Here is a 21,673-nt window from a genome sequence, read left to right on the forward strand (position 1 = left end):
GTCAAGCAATTACATAAAGCCTCTATCCATGTCTCATGTAATGTCTAAATGATGGTAAAATCTGACGATGTTAACCCTTTTGATGCCAATCCATCCTTGACCACCCCTGGTTCTTATGATACAAACTTCCCGTTTTTAAGGGATCTAAATTAAACCCTACTTCCATCCAAACTTCATGCTATGTTCCAAACACCAACTTAATGGGTTCAAGTACATCAACCCTGGTACTTAACTGGTACTTGTTTTATTGACCCTGAAAGGATGAAAAATAAGGTTGACTTTGGTGGGATTTGAACTCAGAATGTAAAGATTGACAAAATGCCACCAAACATTTTGCTTGGCACGGTAACAATTCTGCCAGCTTGCTGCTTTAAACTTCAGTTTAATAAGGCTAGAGACAGACGGAGACAGAGGTACACACACACACACACACACACACAGAGACACACACACACACACACACACACACACACACAGACACTCACACACATAAAAACACAAGCATATGAAGATGTAGAATATATACATACATGTATACATATGCACACACACACACGTATACACACATTCATACATGCATACCTACATACATGTGTATGCGTGCACACACTGACCCATACACGTGTACAAACAAACAAAAAGAATGCAGCTCGAATAACGGACAGAGTCAATGACTATTGTAAAGGTAAGATGCAACAAAAATTTTAGGAAGAATAAATGAGTGGAAACTTTACCAGTGAGTGTGTTAAATAATAAAGCACCAAAAGAGAATGACTGTCCACAGACACAACAAAATATGCTTCAACACACAAACTCACATAAAGAATCTTGCAAACCAAATTCAAAAATGACAGTTATTTCATTAAATTCTTCATTATTTTCAAAGTTAGTTGATATAAATTTAATGTTAGAAAATTACTATTTGTAAATCTCACAACGTGAGATATTCAGCAACAGTACTTTGTAGTAAAGATTGTTTGCCAACATAACATAGCAGTCCTGGTTTAGGACAAATGTTGCTGTAATTTAGCCCCAGGAGACATCGTCACCAGCTGGCCATACGACCCAATTTGTGTCCTTATATTTTCGAACAAGGGAATCTAGCACCCCCACTCAGCTCAAAACAATATCTATGTATTGTTTTGTGCTGATGAAGGGAAATGACCCGGAAATTGCGATACACAGACATTGTTTTGAGCTGAGTGGGGGTGCTAGATTCCCTTGTTTGAAAATATAAGGACACAGATCGTGTTGTGAAACCAGTTGGAGACGGTGTCTCCTGAGGCTAAATTACAGCAACATTAGTCCTAAACCAGGACTGCCATGTTATGTCGACAAATAATCTTTACTATAACCTTAATGTATTTTAACAAAAGGGTTAATTCAAGATTTGTCACCTGTTTCTTACGGTCTGGGTTTAATCAGTTTTCCCCAAAATAGCTTACGTAATATTAATAGAAATCTATATTTATAATGATTTTTTAAAAATCATTTATTGGAAATATAAATTTTTCATGGAGAGTTTTAAAAAAAAATCTATTCATCAATATTCCAATATAGAATTTTTGTTGTTTATTCTGTTATTTAAAAAAAAAAAAGAAGAAAAAAATGTTTTCGATTTAGAATCAAAAATCAAATTTCAAGATTGTGACATCTTGTCCTCCATTAATTCTTTCTGTTTCCTTCTCTCCATCCTCCTCACTAGAGTGGAACAGAATAGACCAATGGTTCTCAATCATTTCTTGCTTGTGGAGATATTCTGTGCTTGAGAAGACCCGGCAAGCCAAGTGAGACCGTAACTGTGGCCTATGCCAGTGCAGCATAACTGACCCATTTAAGAGTACCCTTCAATCTTTGGGCAATAAACTGTGCTTGCGAAGACCTGTTGAGCCAAGTGGAGTCATTGTCATGGCTGATGATGGTTCTGCCTGATTGGCACGTAAAAAGCACCATTCGAGCTTGGTTGATGCCAGTACCAGCTGACTGGTCCCATGACGGTGGCACATAAAAAGCACCATTCAAGCGTGGTTGATGCCAGTGCTGCCTGACTGGGTCCTGTGCCGGTGGCACCTAAAAAGCACTCACTACACTCTCAGAGTGGTTGGCATTAAGAAGGGCATCCAGCTGTAGAATCTTTGCCAGATCTGATTGGAGCTTGGTGCAGCCTCCTGGCTTGCCAGTTCTCAGTCAAACCGTCCAACCCATGCCAGCATGGAAAGTGGACGTTAAATGATGATGACGATGGATGATGAATGATGATGATGATGGATCCCTTTGATTCCTATTTTACTCAAATGGAGCCCCACAACCATTTGAAGTTTTAGAAAATCTCATATTTTCATGAATAAATATTTTTAGAAATTGAATATAAAAAAAAAAAAATTGATATTTTGTGTATTGCAGAAATATAAGAGATGTATTGCTCATCATTTTTAACAATTGAATCTTCTATTGGAGGGCATCCAGCTATAGAAATGATGCTGAAACAGAGGGCTGGAGTCTGGTGGCTCCAGCTCGCCAGCCCCATGCCAACATGGAAAACAGACATTAAATGTTGATGATGACCCCTAAGGGTCATGTGGAATCCTGTTGAGGACCACTGAAATAAACTGATTTAAAGATCAACCTTACACATCTGTCTGTCTGTCTGTCTATTTTCTGTTCTCTCTCTCTCTTTCTCTCTCTCGTTTTGCTCTGTTGCTAAGCACCAAGTCTTAGAAATAGGTTCTAACTACTTCATTTCTTTACCCTGGTTAATAGTATTTTACATTCCAGCTTGCCTTGTCCATTCAGTTCTGTGACATCTTTTCCACCCTGTCTTCCAGCATTCTTTCCACCCATCCTTGTAGTGTATTTTCCACTCAGCCCTGCCTTTTTCTTTTTTTCCGTCCCCAGACTTATTCTGTTTTCCCCCCCTCATGGTTTCCTCCTCATTACCTTAGCTCGCTCCCCCCCCAACTGTGTTTAATGTTTACACGTGACAATATATAGAATAATATATGCACAGGTGTGGCTGTGTGGTAAGAAGGTGACTTTCCTACCACATGCTTCTGGGTTCAGTCCCACAAAGTGTTACTCTTTGGGCAAATGTCTAACCAAATCCTTGTGAGTGGATTTGGTAGAGGGAAAATGAAAGAAGCCCATCATATATATGTATGTGTGTGTGTCTCTGTCCCCCACTATTGGCCAATTGGTGTTGGTGTGTTTACATCCTTGTACTGTAGTAGTTCAGCAAAAAGAGACCGATAAATAAGTACCCGGTTTTAAAAATGCATAGTGGGGGGTCAATTCATTTGACTAAAGATTCAAGGTGGTGCCCCAGCATGGCCATATTCAAATGACTAAGACAAGTAAAAAATTTTTTTTTAAATGCTAAAAGATATTATAGTAGAACCTTACAGTACGTGTGCCCCATTCAGTTCTATATTTAAGAGATGAGAAATTATGAACATTATTTACATTTGATGGATATTTGTCCTCATCCTGTTTCGGCTGATATACCCTCCAACCTTCATCAGGTGTCTTGGGGAAATTTCAAAGCTGGGTTCTCATTCCTAAGGTATTTTTCAATGTTATTATTATTATTCAGGTCACTGCCTGGAATCGAATTCGGAATTTTGGGGTTAGTAGCCCATGCTCTTAACCACTATTCCATATGTCTGTGGGCATATCTGTCAAATGTAAATAATGTAAATAAAGATTGCCCCATTGTACCAGTAATTTGCTGTACGAACCGAGACTCATGCGAATTTTTGTCTCAAAGTACGAGCAGAAATCCACAGTTTGAGCACACAAATCGTCCCATCTTTAAAGTAATTCAGTTAATAACACCCGTTTACATATTTCTTTTGCATTCTCTTTTCTTTATAATTATCATTTTACTTGTAACGACACCTTTTCTGTTTTAAAACTGATAAAAAAAAATCATTTTTGAGTAGTTTTGTTGGGGGCTGGAACGGATTAATTATATTTTAGTTAATTACAATAGGGAAAATTGATTTGTAAAATGAGTAAACCATAAGACGAGCTCGGTCATGGAGTGAATTAAACTAGTATTGCAATACTGCAAGGTATCACTGAATTATATTAAAGACACACATTATGTTCTCACCGTTTCTGTCACTGTCTCTATCTAACGCTTTCCTCTTTCTTTTTCTCTCTCTGTGTACGTTGTTAATTAGGTTAGTCTCCTCCACGACACCATAGGGTGAAAAGTTTAATCTATACGTAAATACCTCCATCACCCTGGCTTAATCTGTTATGGGTAATGGATTAAAATGTTTGTCAAGGTGAGAACTAGAAGCTAGACATACCACTCTGTCAATGTGTGTGTTTTATTATTATTATTATTAATATTGTTATTTCTTAATCTAGTCACTCTTGTTATTAAATCTTCTTCTTAATAAACAGATTACATAGATATATTCTGAAAAATAAAAACAATTACCATTCACAGTTTATCTGACATGATACCACCATTACCTTCAGTACATCTGTACTGGGAGTGTGGAGGGGTAGGGATGGATATGTCTAATTCCATAATAAACTAGCTCTAGTAACTGGATGTGGAGGGCAAAGAGCAGAGTCATTTAATTCTGTGATTTTATGAACCTCATTGTAATAATATCATTCAGTTTACATCCTACTTTTCACGTACATTGAACATTTCAGTATGAACATGAATGATGGTGTTGTTGCTTACAGATTGCCAACAGACCAATCACTGGTCAGCATTATTTTTTGTCATGAGCCAATCGCTGGTCAACACTATTTCCAGTGGACCAATCACTGGTCAGCATGAAGTCCAATGGCAAGAGCGAGAATGGTGTCTTTGTAACTTGGACAGAATAAATGCATCTTTTTATTTTTCCTTTGCCTTTCTTTTTATTTCCATACAAGGCTGGAGGTAATTATAGTGTAAGGGACCACAAAGAAGGAAAAGAAGGGGCCCACAATTTCCAAAGATGTCAATAGACAAAGCTTAAAAGGCAGCGAGCTGGCAGAAACGTTAGCACGCCGGGTGAAATGCTTAGCAGTATTTTGTCTCCTGCTATGTTCTGAGTTCAAATTCCGCCGAGGTCGACTTTGCCTTTCATCCTTTCAGGGTCGATAAATTAAGTACCAGTTATGCACTGGGGTCGATGTAATTGACTTAATCCCTTTGTCTGTCCTTGTTTGTCCTCTCTGTATTTAGCCCCTTATGGGTAGTAAAGAAATAAGAAAGCTTAAAAGACCGAATATCACAGACCAGAGGAAAACAAAAAGATGACCATGGGTTGTAGAGAGCAGCTGTTTGAAGAATGATGCTGTTAGAATGAAAGGACTTTTGACGATGTTTAAAGGTGTTGAGAGAGAGGGTAGCAGACCAAAAAGTTCATCAGAGCAATGGACCTGGAAATACTGACAGAAAAGATGCAATGAAGATAAATTCCGACAACGAAAGACTGAAACCAATTAGAAAGAACTGGATTCACCATTGTTAATTTGATTCTGAATTTGGAAACAAGTAAATCAAAATCGAAATCAATCAACATCAATGGAAATTGTAGCTGTGATATCAGTGCCGGTGGCACGTAAGAGAACCATCCGAACATGGCCGTTGCCAGCGCCGCCCGGACTGGCCTCCATGCCAGTGGCATGTAAAAAGCACCCACTACACTCATGGAGTGGTTGGCGTTAGGAAGGGCATCCAGCTGTAGAAAAACTGCCAGATCAAGATTGGAGCCTGGTGCAGCCTTCTGGCTTCCCAGACCCCAGTTGAACCGTCCAACCCATGCTAGCATGGAAAGTGGACATTAAACAATGATGATGATGATGATGAAGTAAAGGCACTTAAAGAAGGCGCCAGCCCAAAGATGGTGGCAACATTTAATGAATGGCCAAGCAGTGGCCTTACAGAGATACAATTTACTTTCAAGTGTAAGAAATTTGTAAGCACAGTTGTAGGATTCTACCTTCTTGGAACAAATATGTTCAGTCCAATGCCATATTGTCTGTCAAGAGAATTTCTTACTCAAAGTTAAAACAAGGAGTTGGCTTCAGACTAACACACCGATTTTCCACCAATATCTTGATGCTTAAGAACCTTTTGTTAGGTTCCAGCCTCCAAATTAACGATGGCAGTTATTTTATTAAATCTTTCTAAATCTTTGATTATTTTCAAAAATATTTTAAACCTACAAATTATTTTTTATTAACCCCATTCGAGCGTGATCGTTACCAGCATCGTGATCGTTACTAGCACCTGTGCCGGTGGCATGTGTAAAAGATTCGAGCAAGATCATTGCCAGTACCGCCTGACTGACCCCCATGCTGGAGGCATGTAAAATGTACCCACTACACTCTTGGACTGGTTGGCGTTAGGAAGGGCATCCAGCTGTAGAAACTCTGCCAGATCAAGATTGGAGCCTGGTGCAGCCATCTGGTTCGCCAGCCCTCAGTCAAAATCGTCCAACCATGGAAAGCGGACGTTAAACAACAATGATGATGATGACCATGGTTACCAAAGGGTTAAGAATGGTAATCTGTATTTTACTTTGGATCTATGTTTGATATCTTATCTAAAAGGTCATGTTGTACATTGAACTTAACATAGGCAAGAATTTTGGGTCTATTGTTTAATAATTCTAATATCCTCACTTCCACAACTTGGAACCCAACAAAACAGCTTTAGATTTGAACACAAGTTTTTATTTCTTCATATTTATTAATCATAAAGTATTAAGATTAACTGCATTGTTTCAGATTATCCCAGATTGTCTTGGTTTTGTTAAATTGTCTCTGATAAACCTAGATTGTCTTTGATTATCTCAAATTGTCTCAAACTGTTTCAGATTGTCCTAGATTGTCTCAGATTTTCTCAGGTTTTCTTAGATTGTTTTAAATTGTCTGCGATTTCCCTGGATTATCTCAGCTTGTCTCAGATTATCTCAAATTGTCTTGCATTGTTTCAGGTTATCTTAGATTGTCTCAGATTATCTCAGTTTGTCTTGGATCATCAGAGAAGTACTAAACTCTTGTCACCTTCAGAGTAGGATCCTCTGACTTCAATGCATTTATTGCAACATTCCAACCACTTTGTGAAGGCCCCATGGAAGTCTTGGACACCTAGGGTCTTTGTCACAGCCTCCATCATCTTCTCCTTCAGCTTTGGGAAAAACCTAACAAGAAGGAATAGGGAATTGGTGAATTGTCCTGGTGCAGATGTTCTGGCCTTTTGCTACAAAATCTCTTCCTGAATTCTCTCAAAATCTCCACAAAGTACTCCTTGTTAACCATCAGGTCAGAGGGAACCCAGTAGATATTGATGGTGCCCTTTCTTTTGAAAACGGGGAGCTTCCTGGTGGACTTGCTTTGCTTGGATTCTTGTGCCAGTGGAAAGCAGATACTTGGTTCATATAAGTTAATCCATAAGCCATCTGGGGCATTTCATAAATTCTTGTAGCATCTTCCCTCAGATTAACACAAAACCTTATTGCATGGTGAGCTTCAAAATTATCTTTCGGCCCCAATTGCGCTCTGCAAACTAATCAACTGTGCTAAGTAGTGTTTAGTAGGGTGTGTTCAAAGTGCTGTTACAGATGTCTCCTTTAATTTGGAATCACAGAAGTTGGCAGGTCAGCTTATTAGATGTATGGTAACAATAGACTAAAATTACGATAATCTAAGACAGAACTGCCTCTCTCCTAAAAGAAAGTTCTTGAAACTCCTGAAATGAACCAGGTACATTTGTATTCACAAGTGTATGTATGCATGAATCTATATATAAATGTGTTCACACCCATGTTTATTTCCCACACATATCTAATTATCTCTTTCTGTCAGTCTCTCTCTCTATTTCCCTCTATATATATTCTGTCTGTCTGTTTGTCTCTATATATCAGTATGAAGGGGTGGCAAGCTAGCAGAAATGTTAGCACGCCGAGCGAAATGCTTAGCGGTATTTTGACTATCGTTACATTCTGAGTTCAAATTCTACCGAGGTCGACTCAGCCTGTCATCCTTTCGGGGTTGATAAATTAAGTGCCAGTTACGCACTGGGGTCGATGTAATCGACTTAATTAGTTTGTCCCCTCTGTATGTAGCCCCTTGTGGGTAGTAAAGAAATGGGTATTTCGTCTGCCACTAAGTTCTGAGTTCAAATTCCGCCGAGGTTTACTTTGCCTTTCATCCTTTCAGGGTCAATTAAATAAGTACCAGTTACACACTGGGGTCGATATAATTGACTTAATCCGTTTGTCTGTCCCCTCTGTGTGTAGCCCCTTGTGGGTAGTAAAGAAATAAGTATTTCGTCTGCCGCTACGTTCTGAGTTCAAATTCCGCCGAGGTTTACTTTGCCATTCATCCTTTCAGGGTCGATTAAATAAGTACCAGTTACGCACTGGGGTCGATATAATTGACTTAATCCGTTTGTCTGTCCTTGTTTGTCCCCTCTGTGTTTAGCCCCTTGTGGGTAATAAAGAAATATATATATATCAGTATGTCTTTATCTTTCTATCTCTCTCTTTATATACTCTCTCTTCTCTCTCTCTCTCTCTCTCTCTCTCTCTCTATCCACACACACTCACACCTCTCTCTCAGTCTATATCTGTCTTATTTTCTTTCTCTGTGCATGTACACACACACACACACACAAGTACACACACACACACACACACACACAAAAGTACACCTAATAAAAATTGTGTTCGTTAAAATGACAGTAATTATCTCCATATTTACTCCACTCTCCCTCCAACCGCTCCCAATACCTCAATGGCTGAAATAACAGAAAAATTAATATTTTAAAAGCAATCAGTCTCTTATTTCTTTAATTGAATCACTCTCTGCAATAAATAATCAAGTTTGTCTTCTCTTTTCAGTCATTAGTCAATAATTCCTGTCAATTAGTTTCATTTTTCTTTAGTCATGGAAGCAATTTTGTTGTTTAGTTTCAGATCAACAGTGATCATACGTACCTATAATCAAAGACATTCCAGCTGTGACCATCATGTTTTTTTTTGTTTTTGTTTTATCTATTGTTACATGTCATAAATAAACTAAAAATATAGCAGAAGATACTTGCCCAAGTTGCCGCATAGTGGGACTGAACCTGAGACCACCTGGTTGAAAAGCAAGCTTCTTAACCACAGAGCCATGATTGTCTTCTTTATCCCCCTTTTTAAGATGATAGGTTTTGTGATATGAAAGGAAAAATTGAGGGCAGTGTTGACCTACAAAGGATCTACTCAACTTCTGCAAACATGGAAAAATCAATGTAAAAATGATGATGGTGGTTGTGATTGAGGTTGAGGTGAATAATATTTAAATTTAGGTCTCTGTTGCCCATTTTGTATATATATATATCTGCTGTGCTTGAGAAGACCCTGCAAGCCAAGTGAAATTATAGTCGTGGCCGATGCCAGTGTCACATAACTGGCCGATTTAAAAGTACCCTTCAATCATCAGTCAAATGCTGAAGTTGTGAAGGCCTGTTGAACCAAGTGAAATCGTAGTCCTGGCCGATGTTGGTGTCGCCTGACTGGCACCCGTGCCAGTGGCATGTTAAAAGCACCATTTGAGCATGACTAATGCAGTTGTTAACCCTTCAGCATTCAGATTATTTTATCGAATGTAATATTTTTTTTAAAAAACTGTCTGCAGTGCGTATCACTTCAGCTTACGAGAAAGGGATGGCCTCCCTTTGCAAATACCATAAGAGCACAGATAGTGTGCCTAAAGCCAGCTGGAGACGATGATCTCCTGGGGCTAAAAGCTACAGTAACAACCCCCCTCCCCTTTGTGGTTAGCCATATTGAGATGGCTATTATACTTTACAATATTTTTTTTATTCATATTGTTTTAAATTTACCCTGCAATTATCCAAAAAAGTATCCAGTACAGAGTGGGGCCATAGCTGAAAGAGGGGTGGTTGAAGTTTGAAAGAAGGAGCCAGAACGACAGGTTTCTTACTGTAGGTGGCACATATAAAGCACCATTTGAGTGTAGTCATTGCCAGTGCCACCCGACTGGCTCCTGTGTCTGTGGAATGTAAAAAGCACCCACTACACTCTTGGAGTGGTTGGCATTAGGAAGGGCATCCAGCTGTAGAAACTTTGCCAGATCAGATTGGAGCCTGGTGTAGCCTCCTGGTTCACCAGCCCTCAGTCAAATCATCCAACCCAAACCAGCATGGAAAGCGGACATTAAATGATGATGATTAATGTTTTTAATAACCACCTGAGTCCACCCCCTGCTTTATAATGCAAACTTCTTGTTCTAAAATGATCTAAATTAAAACTGTGTTTCATCAGAATTTGTTCATTTGTCTTCCAGACACCAGCTTTAATAACGACAAAGTTATTTTATTAAAGTCTTCGTTATCTTGAAAATTAATTAATAGAAAGGCAACAGCAACCATGGTGACAAAATAGTTAAAATGTTGTTATATTCCTCTTACAGAGACATGACAGTCACATGTAACCAGCTGGTGCAGGAATTCATGTCTGGAATTCTTCGGATTACCAATGATGCTAATGAAGATGATGTGGAAGAATTACAGAATTACCTCCTCAAAGGTCAAGGGGTCTATTTGCTAAAGGTCATTCACAAAATTGGAGTAAAGGTAAGTTGTTTTTAATTTGTTTCACTCGTGCCATGTAAAAAGCAAAGGTGATGGTGTCGCATAAACGGCATCCAGTACAGAGCGGGGCCAAAGCTGAAAGGGGCCGGTGGTTGAAGTTTGAAAGAAGGGGCCAGAACAACAGCTTTCTTACTGTAGGAGAGCTACATGGTTATGCATGTTACAAAAGGGAGGGTAGGAGTGGCCAGGAGAGTATGGGGAGAGAGAGAGAGAGATTGTTAGAGATAGGGAATGGTTAAGAGGGTAAATATAGTGAAGAACAAGTATTGAAAAAGAGGATAAGTAGAGAAAAAGGAAGAGTAGTGGATAACTGCAGGGGTCCAGTAGGGTTGAGGGACAAGTATTTGTTGTGTTACATTCTTTGTTTCCACTAAATCTCATGGAATAGGTTCTGTAATCCTATCCGACATGATGTTAATCTGCCAAACCAAGAACACAAACAGCATTTTATAACTTCAGTATTTAATCTTTCGTCCCCAGTTTTTAATTTTGTGACTTTTTATATGTTTGCAGCTCATCGTTCCTCTCTACCAGTGATTCCCAACCCTTTTATTTAAATGAGTTTTCTCATGCACCCCTTTTAATATGCTTTTCCTTATGTGTGTGTGTGTGTGTGTTTGGGGTTACTCTAATGCCTCCTACACTGTCCAACCGATTTTAATGATTTTTGGCACATAGGTGCATCACATGTCCTGAAGTTCAAATAAGGCTGGAATTTTTCAAAAACTCAATAATGTTCAGTTGGCATCGATTTTTATGAGCTCAATCGGGTATTTGAATGGAAGTTCCCATAATGATGCTATTTATCCTGTAGCTTTTGCATTTTTTTCATGTGTAAAATTTCAACAAAATCGATAGAATAGTCTCTAAGGAAAAGCTTATTCAATACAAGGTCAGAGGTGGGCTTAACTTCAACATGGAAAACACTAGCAATACTGGGTCCAACAGCTAGTAATATATATATATATATATATATATATATATATATATATATATAGGTGTGTGAGAAAGTGCCAATCCCTAGCAGTTGAGGGAACCCGTGGAAGAGGTAGACCCAGGAAAACCTGGGACGAGGTGGTGAAGCACGACCTTCGAACTTTAGGCCTCACTGAGGAAATGACCAGAGACCGAGACCTTTGGAAATATTCTGTACGTGAGAAGACCAGGCAGGACAAGTGAGCCCAGCCCACTTATGATGCCTTTCCTCCCTTGGACACAAAGACCGGTTGAGGCAAGCGAAGTCGATATAGAACCTCATCCGACGACACCCATCCCAACCCCCCATGCTTGCGAAGACATGTTGGGGCAAGCGAAATCGAAATCGAAATCGAAACCGAATTGAACCAGCCAGGATCCCTGGCCTGGTGGTACGTAAAAAGCACTATCCGACTCGGGGCCGTGGCACGTAAAATACTCCAATGCGACCATACGACAGGCACCCATGCCAACCCCCTTGCTTGTGAAGACATGTTGGGGCAAGCGAAATCGAAATCGAATTGAACCAGCCAGGATCCCTGGTCTGGTGGTACGTAAAAAGCACTACCCGACTCGTGGCCGTGGCACGTAAAATACTCCAATGCGACCGTACGACAGGCACCCTTGCCAACCCCCTTTGCTTGTGAAGACATGTTGGGGCAAGCGAAATCGAAATCGAATTGAACCAGCCAGGATCCCTGGTCTGGTGGTACGTAAAAAGCTCTATCCGACTCGTGGCCGATGCCAGCACCGCCTCGACTGGCTTCCGTGCCGGTGGCACATAAAATACACCAATCTGACCGTGGCCGTTGCCAGCCCCGCCTGGCACCTGTGCAGGTGGCACGTAAAAAGCACCCACTACACTCACGGAGTGGTTGGCGTTAGGAAGGGCATCCAGCTGTAGAAACATTGCCAAATTAGACTGGAGCCTGGTGCAGCCTTCTGGCTTCCCAGAACCCCGGTCGAACCGTCCAACCCATGCTAGCATGGAGAACGGACGTTAAACGACGATGATGATGATGATATATATTATTATTATTTTTATTTTTATTTTATAATGAGGGTACTACTATTAGTAGATACCAACACGCTAAGAGGGACCAATGCGGTCAAAACTACTAAAATAAACAAAATATTACCGAATGCAAAACTTCAAAACACATCATTTTAAAAAAGAATTCAGTTACATATCACATGTGATTTCGCATTTAATGCAGAATATGCATTTCATGTTCATCAGTGCAACAAACTCAAGAAATATAAGAGAAAACATAACATTACAAGCTCGATAGCCAACCGTAGAATTCGTCGTAGCATGTACGAATGTTTATCTTTACATATCTATGAAAATGGCGGGCTTATTCGCAATGCATTTCGGTAACAAATTGTCTAGTCGGAATAAAAATTCAGTATTGAACTATTCCGGTGAAAAATATAAATTAACAATTGAGGATAAAATCTTTAAAAGAAATTATCAGTAGTCCTGCATTAAATGCGAAATCACATGTGATATGTAACTGAATTCCTTTTTAAAATGATGTGTTTTGAAGTTTTGCATTCGGTAATATTTTGTTTATTTTAGTAGTTTTGACCGCATTGGTCCCTCTTAGCGTGTTGGTATCTACTAATAGTAGTACCCTCATTATAATATAAATGAATATTTTCAAAGAGGAAGAATTTACGGATTCTTTCTCTTACGAGATTTTTCACGCTGACTACTGATAATTTCTTTTAAAGATTTTATCCTCAATTGTTAATATATATATATATATATATATATATATTATATATATATATACAAGATAAGAAAATGGAGAAATACATCTAAATCAAATATCAATTACCAGATAATACTCAATCACATACTTTATTAAACCACCACATAACAGACTGTATATTCTCTTTTTTATATATATTCTACTTATTATACAACATTACTCTTTTATGTACACTTTTTTATGTACATTCCTTTATGTACACTGATTTGTTCTGCATTTTTATGTTTAACCCTACAGTCTCTTATGTGGTGGTTTAATAAAGTATGTGATTGAGTATTATCTGGTAATTGATATTTGATTTAGATGTATTTCTCCATTTTCTTATCTTGTATTAGTAATTTGTGGTAAATCATTTTACCTTTGCTCATATAATGCAGTAAATGAATTGATTGCATCGCAATCATTAACATTTATGTATTAACTTTGTTAGGTTCTTCACTAGCAGTATATTGGATATACGTTATCCCATGGAGGGTTGCATTTACAACCCCTATCTCAATTTTTATATATATATATATAGAGAGAGAGAGAGAGTTTTGAATTTAGTTCACGGACACCCAGTATATCTTTGTGGACCACCAGGGGTCCATGGACCCCAGGTTGGGAACCACTGTTCTATGCTATTAACCTCAAAAGTGGCACAAAGCCATACCCCTCAATACTACATGTGTATACATGCATGTATGTATATATAAAGATGTGTATATGTATGCATGTATGTATGTACATCATCGTCGTTTAACGTCCGTTCTCCATGCTAGCATGGGTTGGACGGTTCGACCGGGGTTCTGGGAAGCCAGAAGGCTGCACCAGGCTCCAGTCTAATTTGGCAATGTTTCTACAGCTGGATGCCCTTCCTAACGCCAACCACTCCGTGAGTGTAGTGGGTGCTTTTTACGTGCCACCTGCACAGGTGCCAGGCGGGGCTGGCAACGGCCACGGTCAGATTGGTGTATTTTATGTGCCACTGGCACGGAAGCCAGTCGAGGCGGTGCTGGCATCGGCCACGAGTCGGATAGTGCTTTTTACGTACCACCAGACCAGGGATCCTGGCTGGTTCAATTCGATTTCGATTTCGCTTGCCCCAACATGTCTTCACAAGCAAAGGGGGTTGGCAAGGGTGCCTGTCGTACGGTCGCATTGGAGTATTTTACGTGCCACGGCCACGAGTCGGATAGTGCTTTTTACGTACCACCAGACCAGGGATCCTGGCTGGTTCAATTCGATTTCGATTTTGCTTGCCCCAACATGTCTTCACAAGCAAAGGGGGTTGGCATGGGTGCCTGTCGTACGGTCGCATTGGAGTATTTTACGTGCCACGGCCACGAGTCGGATAGTGCTTTTTACGTACCACCAGGCCAGGGATCCTGGCTGGTTCAATTCGGTTTCGATTTCGATTTCGATTTCGCTTGCCCCAACATGTCTTCGCAAGCATGGGGGGTTGGCATGGGTGTCTGTCGTCGGATGAGGTTCTATATCGACTTCGCTTGCCTCAACCGGTCTTTGTATATATATATATGTGGAAAAAAAGTCAAGGTACAAAATGCTAAAATAATTTTATAAAAAGCATTTCAGTACCGGTTTCAGTCATTGAGACTTTTTCAACTGTAACAATTAAATAATTAAATTTAGAAAAATTAAAAGAAAAGTTTTTCAAAAAAAATATTTGTATAGTGTTCAAATGTTTTTTATAAAATTATTTTAGCATTTTCTATCTTGACTTATTTCCATATATATCAACTCGTGTGTTCTTTTTCATCCTTCTACATATATATATATATTCATACATATATATAAGTGTGTGTGTGTGTATATATATATACTCATACATATATATATGTGTGTGTGTGTGTGTATATATATATATATATACACACACACACATATATATATACACACATATATACATATATGTATGCATATATATATTTTGGTGCGAATGGTTTTGTTATACAACGGCATAATTTACAATCCTGTAAATAATAATAATGGTATTTTTATATAAGCTTACAGCTTATGGGGATCACCGTGCAATGATTAAGGAAAATAGTCTAATAATGGGGCATGTAAGCCTCGACAGAAAAAAGAAGACTTATGCCTCGATATATGAGTTAATTCATTCCCAGTGAATGCCTGTAAAGGGAAAACTCAATCAAAGAATAAAGCTTGTAAAAACTCATAAACCCAGGGTCTCATTAATTGGGTCCTTATAAAGTGAGTATTACTGTGTATATATATATATATATATATATGCCAGGGGTGTAACCAGCCCACTTTTGCGTACCTTTCCTTCATTGGACAGTAAACTCTGTTTGCGAAGGCCTGTTGAGTCAAGTGAAATTGAAATCAAATTTGATGACTGGCATCCGTGCTAGTGGAGCACGAAGAGTACCATATGAGCGTGATCGTTGCCAGAGCAACAAGCTGGCCTCCATGCTGGTGGCACAGAAAAAACACCATTCGAGTGTGATTGTTACCTGCATCACCTAACTGGCACTTGTGCTGGTGGCACGTGAAAAAACATTCGAGCGAGGTCGTTGCCAGTGCCGCTGGACTGGTTCCTGTGCAGGTGGCACATAAAAAGCACCATTCGAGCATGGCTGTTGCCAGTACCGCCTAACTGGTCCTTGTGCCGGTGGCACGTAAAAGCACCCACTACACTCTCGGAGTGGTTGGCGTTAGGAAGGGTCTCCAGCTGTAGAAACTCTGCCAGATCAGATTGGAGTCTGGTGCAGCCTCCTGGCTTGCCAGTTCTCAGTCAAATCGTCCAACCCATGCTAGCATGGAAAGTGGATGTTAAGCAATGATGATGATGATGATGAGATATATATATATACACATATATATCTGGTGCTCCATTTAGATTATTTTCTGTTTGTGAATGCAGCAATCTTATTAAGGTGTAATATTATAAAGTCGACAATTTCCTGGCATCATTAGACACTGCTGATTGGGAAACTAGTACATTAGCACCTTTCTCCCTCCATTTCTAAGTGATGGTCATCAAATTAGTTCAATACCCATCTGATTGATATCTATCAATTAGTAGATATTTGACTTCAATCAAAGTCACTTTAGATACTTACTGTCGACACTAATCTGTTCAGCTTATGCTGTCCAAGTTATTTACATAACGAGCGCATTGTATTTTAATTGCTTTTTAATTAGAAGCACTGAGGCGATTACCATTTTCTTCTCAATGCTTGGAATTTTAAACATTCTTCATGCTTACAAATTAAAGCGATTCTCTGTTTGTCTCTAGACTCTGTGTGCTCAGTCACTCAGCCATGCTGTGGGGGGGGGGGGTAAGAAGTTTTGCTTCACAATCACCTGGTTCTAGGTTCAGTCTCATTGCATGGCACCTTGGGAAATCATCTATTACAGCCCCAGGCTGACCAATGCCTTGTGAGTGAATTTGGTAGACAAGATGTGTGGAAGCTTGTCACTCATCATCATCATCATCATCATCTTTTTTAATATTCGTTTTTCTTAAGGTGGCAAGCTGGCAGAGTTATTTGGATGCTGGGAAAGATACTTGGTGGTATGTTGTCTGTCTTGAGGTTCTAAGTTCAAATTCCATTGCGATTGACTTTGCTTTCATCATCATCATCATCGTTGTTTAACGTCCGCTTTCCATGCTAGCATGGTTGGACGATTTTGACTGAGGGCTGGCGAACCAGATGGCTGCACCAGGTTCTAATCTTGATCTGGGAGAGTTTCTACAGCTGAATGCCCTTCTTCACACCATCCACTCCGAGAATGCAGTGGGTGCTTTTTATGTGCCACCAGCACGGGGGCCAGTCAGGCGGTACTAGCAACCACCTCACTCGCTCGAATTCTTTTACACATGCCACCAGCACAGGTGCCAGTAAGGCGATGCTGATAACGATCACGCTCGAATGGTGCCCTTTTACGTGCCACTGGCAAGGAAGCCGGTTAACCGCTCTGTCAATGATCATGCTCTTATGGTGCTCTTTGCACCCTGCTAGCACGGTTTCCTCCTTTCAAAGTTGATAAAATAATCCCCAGTATAGCGCAGGAGTGGCTGTGTGGTAAGAAGCTTGCTTCCCAACCATATGATTCCAGGTTCAGTCCCACTGCGTGACACCTTGGGCAAGTGTCCTCTACCACAGCCTCGGGCTGACTAAAGCCTTGTAAGTGGATTTGATTGTGTGTGTGTCTGTGTTTGTCCCTCCACCATCACTTGACAACCGGTGTTGGTATATTTACATCCCCGAAACTTAGCTGTTCAGCAAAAGAGACTGATAGAATAAGTACTAATCTTACAAAGAATAAGTTCTGGGGTCGATTTCTTTGACTGAAGGTGGTGCTCCAGCATGGCCGCTGTCAAATGACTGAAACAAGTAAAAGAATAAAAGAACACTGGGGTCATTGTAATTGACTTACTCCCCTTTTCCCCCCAAAATTGCTGGCCTTGTGCCAAGATTTTGATCCACTATTTGCTTTCCTTTCTGGCACGGCATGAACTGATTTAGACCATGCTGAGGGTTTTTCCTTACTCTCTGACAGAATATCAAACCCCACCTGATTGCTTCGTAGTCTAGAATTAGCTGCACATGATGCTGGACTGCTTGTTAATCCTAGTAAAACCAAGATCATTGCTCACAGTCAACAAGTGTCCTTCACCAACATCAGCAGAGAACCCCATCAATGAAGTGGCTGGTATCTATCGTGAAGTTGATAGATGGATGCAGTGTGGTGAGGAACAAACTATATGATGAAATAGGGAAAGTCTTGGAACACGACTTCAGAGAAGATGTCAAGAAAACATGGAAACGCTACCTTGATGACTGCTTCATCTTTTGGAACAGATCAGAAGAAGACCTACAAACATTCCACAACATCCTCAACCCATCTATCAACTTCATGATAGATACCAGCTACAACGAACTTCCCTTCCTAGACATCAACATCAAAATACACAACTCCATCGTCACAACAGACATCCACTACAAAATAAACGACACACATCAATACTTAAATTTCCACTCCTGCCACCCATCCCACACAAAAAGAAACATCCCATATAGTATGGCACGACGAATATGTAGCATAGTAACTGATTCACAAATACGATTAATAAGACTAGATGAACTCAAAAGCTTCCTCCTAGAGCAAAAATACCCCCTTAAACTAATAGAAAATGGAATCACAAGAGCATTAAAACTAGACATCACACAACTCAGGACACCCAAAACAAAAAACAAAGAAAACACTATCCCTTTTATAAACACACACAACCCTGGAGTTACCAACATGTTTCAAATCATACATTCAAACCTACCAATAGTCCTACAAAGCCCCAAAATAGGAAACATATTAAACAAATATTGCATAAAAAACAGTAAACGCCAAGACAAAAACCTGAAGAAACAACTAACAAGAGCGAAATTCTCATCAGAAATTAAAACCGAATTCTTTGTAAAAGAGTGCGGTAACCCCACCTACAAATATATAGAGGGAGACAAACAAATAAAATTTAAGAGTGATCACATATTCAAAGTAAATGTAGACATGAACTGCAAGATGCAGAACGTAATATACTGCATAACCTGCCCCACATACAAGAAGGATTACATAGGTGAAACTGGAAATTCTTTATGCCAATGAGCCAGAATTCATCAACAACATGTCTGATAGGAAGAACTGCGAAAGATTCCACTGAGTAAACACCTAGATACGTATGTAGAAGGAAAATTTAAGATCTTTCCCTTCTACAAATGTCCAAAGAATGACACCTACTTCAGGGGAAATATGGGAAAATACTTCATAACAAAGTTCTCCCCCAAATTGAATGGCTGAAAATATTTCTATAATAATTTGTACTAAATGAAGGACCAATTTTGTAAAGTAAATTGTATTAAACACACACACACACACACACACACACACACACACAGTACTACACATATGTACATATACATAAATAAAAATAATCTTTCATCCAGATTCTCCAACCCATGTCAGCACAGGAATCAAACATTGGATTGAAAGAACTGAATAGTGGAATAAATGTCAACACAATTATTTCTTCTTCCTCTCTTTCTTCCCTTCTCCATTGACACCCCTTTCAGATATACGGGCATCCCCCCCACACACACGTGTGCTCTCTCTCACTTTCTCCCCATTCCTCACCCTCTTGTACTATCTTATATCTCCCTCCACCCCTACACACTCAGTAATACTATAAAAAGAGACAAAATTCCTGCAAAAGTTCAATTTGACAACTCCACTAGAGTGGACGAAAGCGCTAATATGTAATATATGATGTATAAAAACATGTAACATACAAATAAATCTCTATATCTGTAAATATAAAACCATCCGGATTTCTGAGTACCTCATTTCTTCTAATATATATGTGTATATATATATATATATATATATACACACATATATATATATATTCTTTTACATTTTTTCTTGTTTCAGTCATATGACTGTGGCCATACTGGAGCACCACCTTTAGTCAAGTAAATCACCCCCAGGACTTATTCTTTGTAAGCCTAGTACTTATTCTATCGGTCTCTTTTGGTGAACCGCTAAGTTACGGGGACGTAAACACATCAGCATCTGTTGTCAAGCGATTTTGGGGGAACAAACACAGACCCACACACATGCATATGCATACATACACATATATACGATGGGCTTCTTTCAGTTTCCATCTACCAAATCCACTCACAAGGCTTTGATTGGCCCAAGTCTATAGTAGAAGACACTTGCCCAAGGTGCCACGCAGTGGGACTGAACCCGGAAACATATGGTTGGTAAACAAGCTACTTACCACACAGCCACTCCTGCGCCTACATATGTATATATATTATGTATACATAATATGTACAATATATATATATATACACACATACATATATATATATATATATATATACACATATATATATACATACACACACACACACACATATATATATATATGTATATATATAATATATATAGTATATATATGATATGTATATATTTATAAATATGTATATATATAATATATATTATATATATATAATGTATATATTTATATATTTATCTTTATGTATGTATATGGTAACATCATGAAACATTAACTTAATGACGGGGCTTCTACATGGATGTTCAGCATAATAGCAGCCAAACGTCCCTCAGATTACAAAATATTTTAGTCAAGGGGGACATTAAGATAAACGCCTTCTCTTTCTTACTCTTCCTCCCTCCCTTTCTCTCTCTCTCTCCTCTCTCTCTCTCTCTCTACATGCACAAAAACACGAAGATGCACAAACATACTCTCAAACACACACACAAACACACAGATGCACACAGACAAAGCATCAAATACATACACACATGCTAATGATGGGGGTTTCTCTCCTCTCTCTCCCTTCCTCCCCATCACTCCTCTTCCTCTCGCTCCCTTCCTCCCTGTCACCATCACTCTCCCTACCTCTCCATCTCTCCCTCCCTTCCTCTCCATCTCTCTCTCTTTCTCTCCATCTCTCCCTCCCTTCCTCTCCATCTCTCTCTCTTCTCTCTCTCTCTCTCTCTCTACATGCACAAAAACACGAAGATGCACAAACATACTCTCAAACACACACACAAACACACAGATGCACACAGACAAAGCATCAAATACATACACACATGCTAATGATGGGGGTTTCTCTCCTCTCTCTCCCTTCCTCCCCATCACTCCTCTTCCTCTCGCTCCCTTCCTCCCTGTCACCATCACTCTCCCTACCTCTCCATCTCTCCCTCCCTTCCTCTCCATCTCTCTCTCTTTCTCTCCATCTCTCCCTCCCTTCCTCTCCATCTCTCTCTCTTTCTCTCCATCTCTCTCTCTCCCTCCCTCCCCATCACTCTCCCCTCTTTCTCTCGCTCCCTCCCTCCCCATCACCATTACTCTGCTCCCTCTCTCTCCCTTTCTTTCCATCTCTCCCCTCCTCTCCATCTCTCCCTCCCTTCCTCTCCTTCTCTCCCTCCCTTCCTCTCCATCTCTCACTCCCTTACTCTCCATCTCTCTCTCCCTTTCTCTCCATCTCTCTCTCCCTTCCTCTCCATCTCTCTCCCCCTTCCTCTCCATCTCTCTCCCCCTCCATGTTTCTTCCTCTACTTCCCTCTCTCTCTCTCTCTCTCTCTGCCTCCCTCTCCCTTTCCCCATCTCCCCTCACACTTGGATGTTACATGTTCCCTTTCCCTAATGTGCACTCCCCCCCCACACCTCCACTCTCAGAAGAAATGAAGGATACTGCTGTTACCATGGCAACCACAACTGAGCTACCAGCCAGTT

The 21,673-nt window shown here is 39.8% G+C and overlaps 1 protein-coding gene across 2 annotated transcripts in view; it reads left to right on the forward strand.

The window, feature by feature from the left end:
• Positions 1-21,673, forward strand: part of LOC115232531 (lysosomal-trafficking regulator) — a 268,514-nt gene that overhangs the window by 115,109 nt on the left and 131,732 nt on the right. For both annotated transcript variants that reach the window (XM_029802457.2, XM_036509015.1), the window contains exon 4: positions 10,441-10,603. In XM_029802457.2, coding sequence (XP_029658317.1) covers positions 10,441-10,603 — 163 coding nt within the window. The remainder of the gene's footprint in view (positions 1-10,440; positions 10,604-21,673) is intronic.

The sequence above is a fragment of the Octopus sinensis genome, linkage group LG1 (genome assembly GCF_006345805.1).
Source record: "Octopus sinensis linkage group LG1, ASM634580v1, whole genome shotgun sequence".
In the NCBI taxonomy this organism is placed as follows: Eukaryota; Metazoa; Mollusca; class Cephalopoda; order Octopoda; family Octopodidae; genus Octopus; species Octopus sinensis.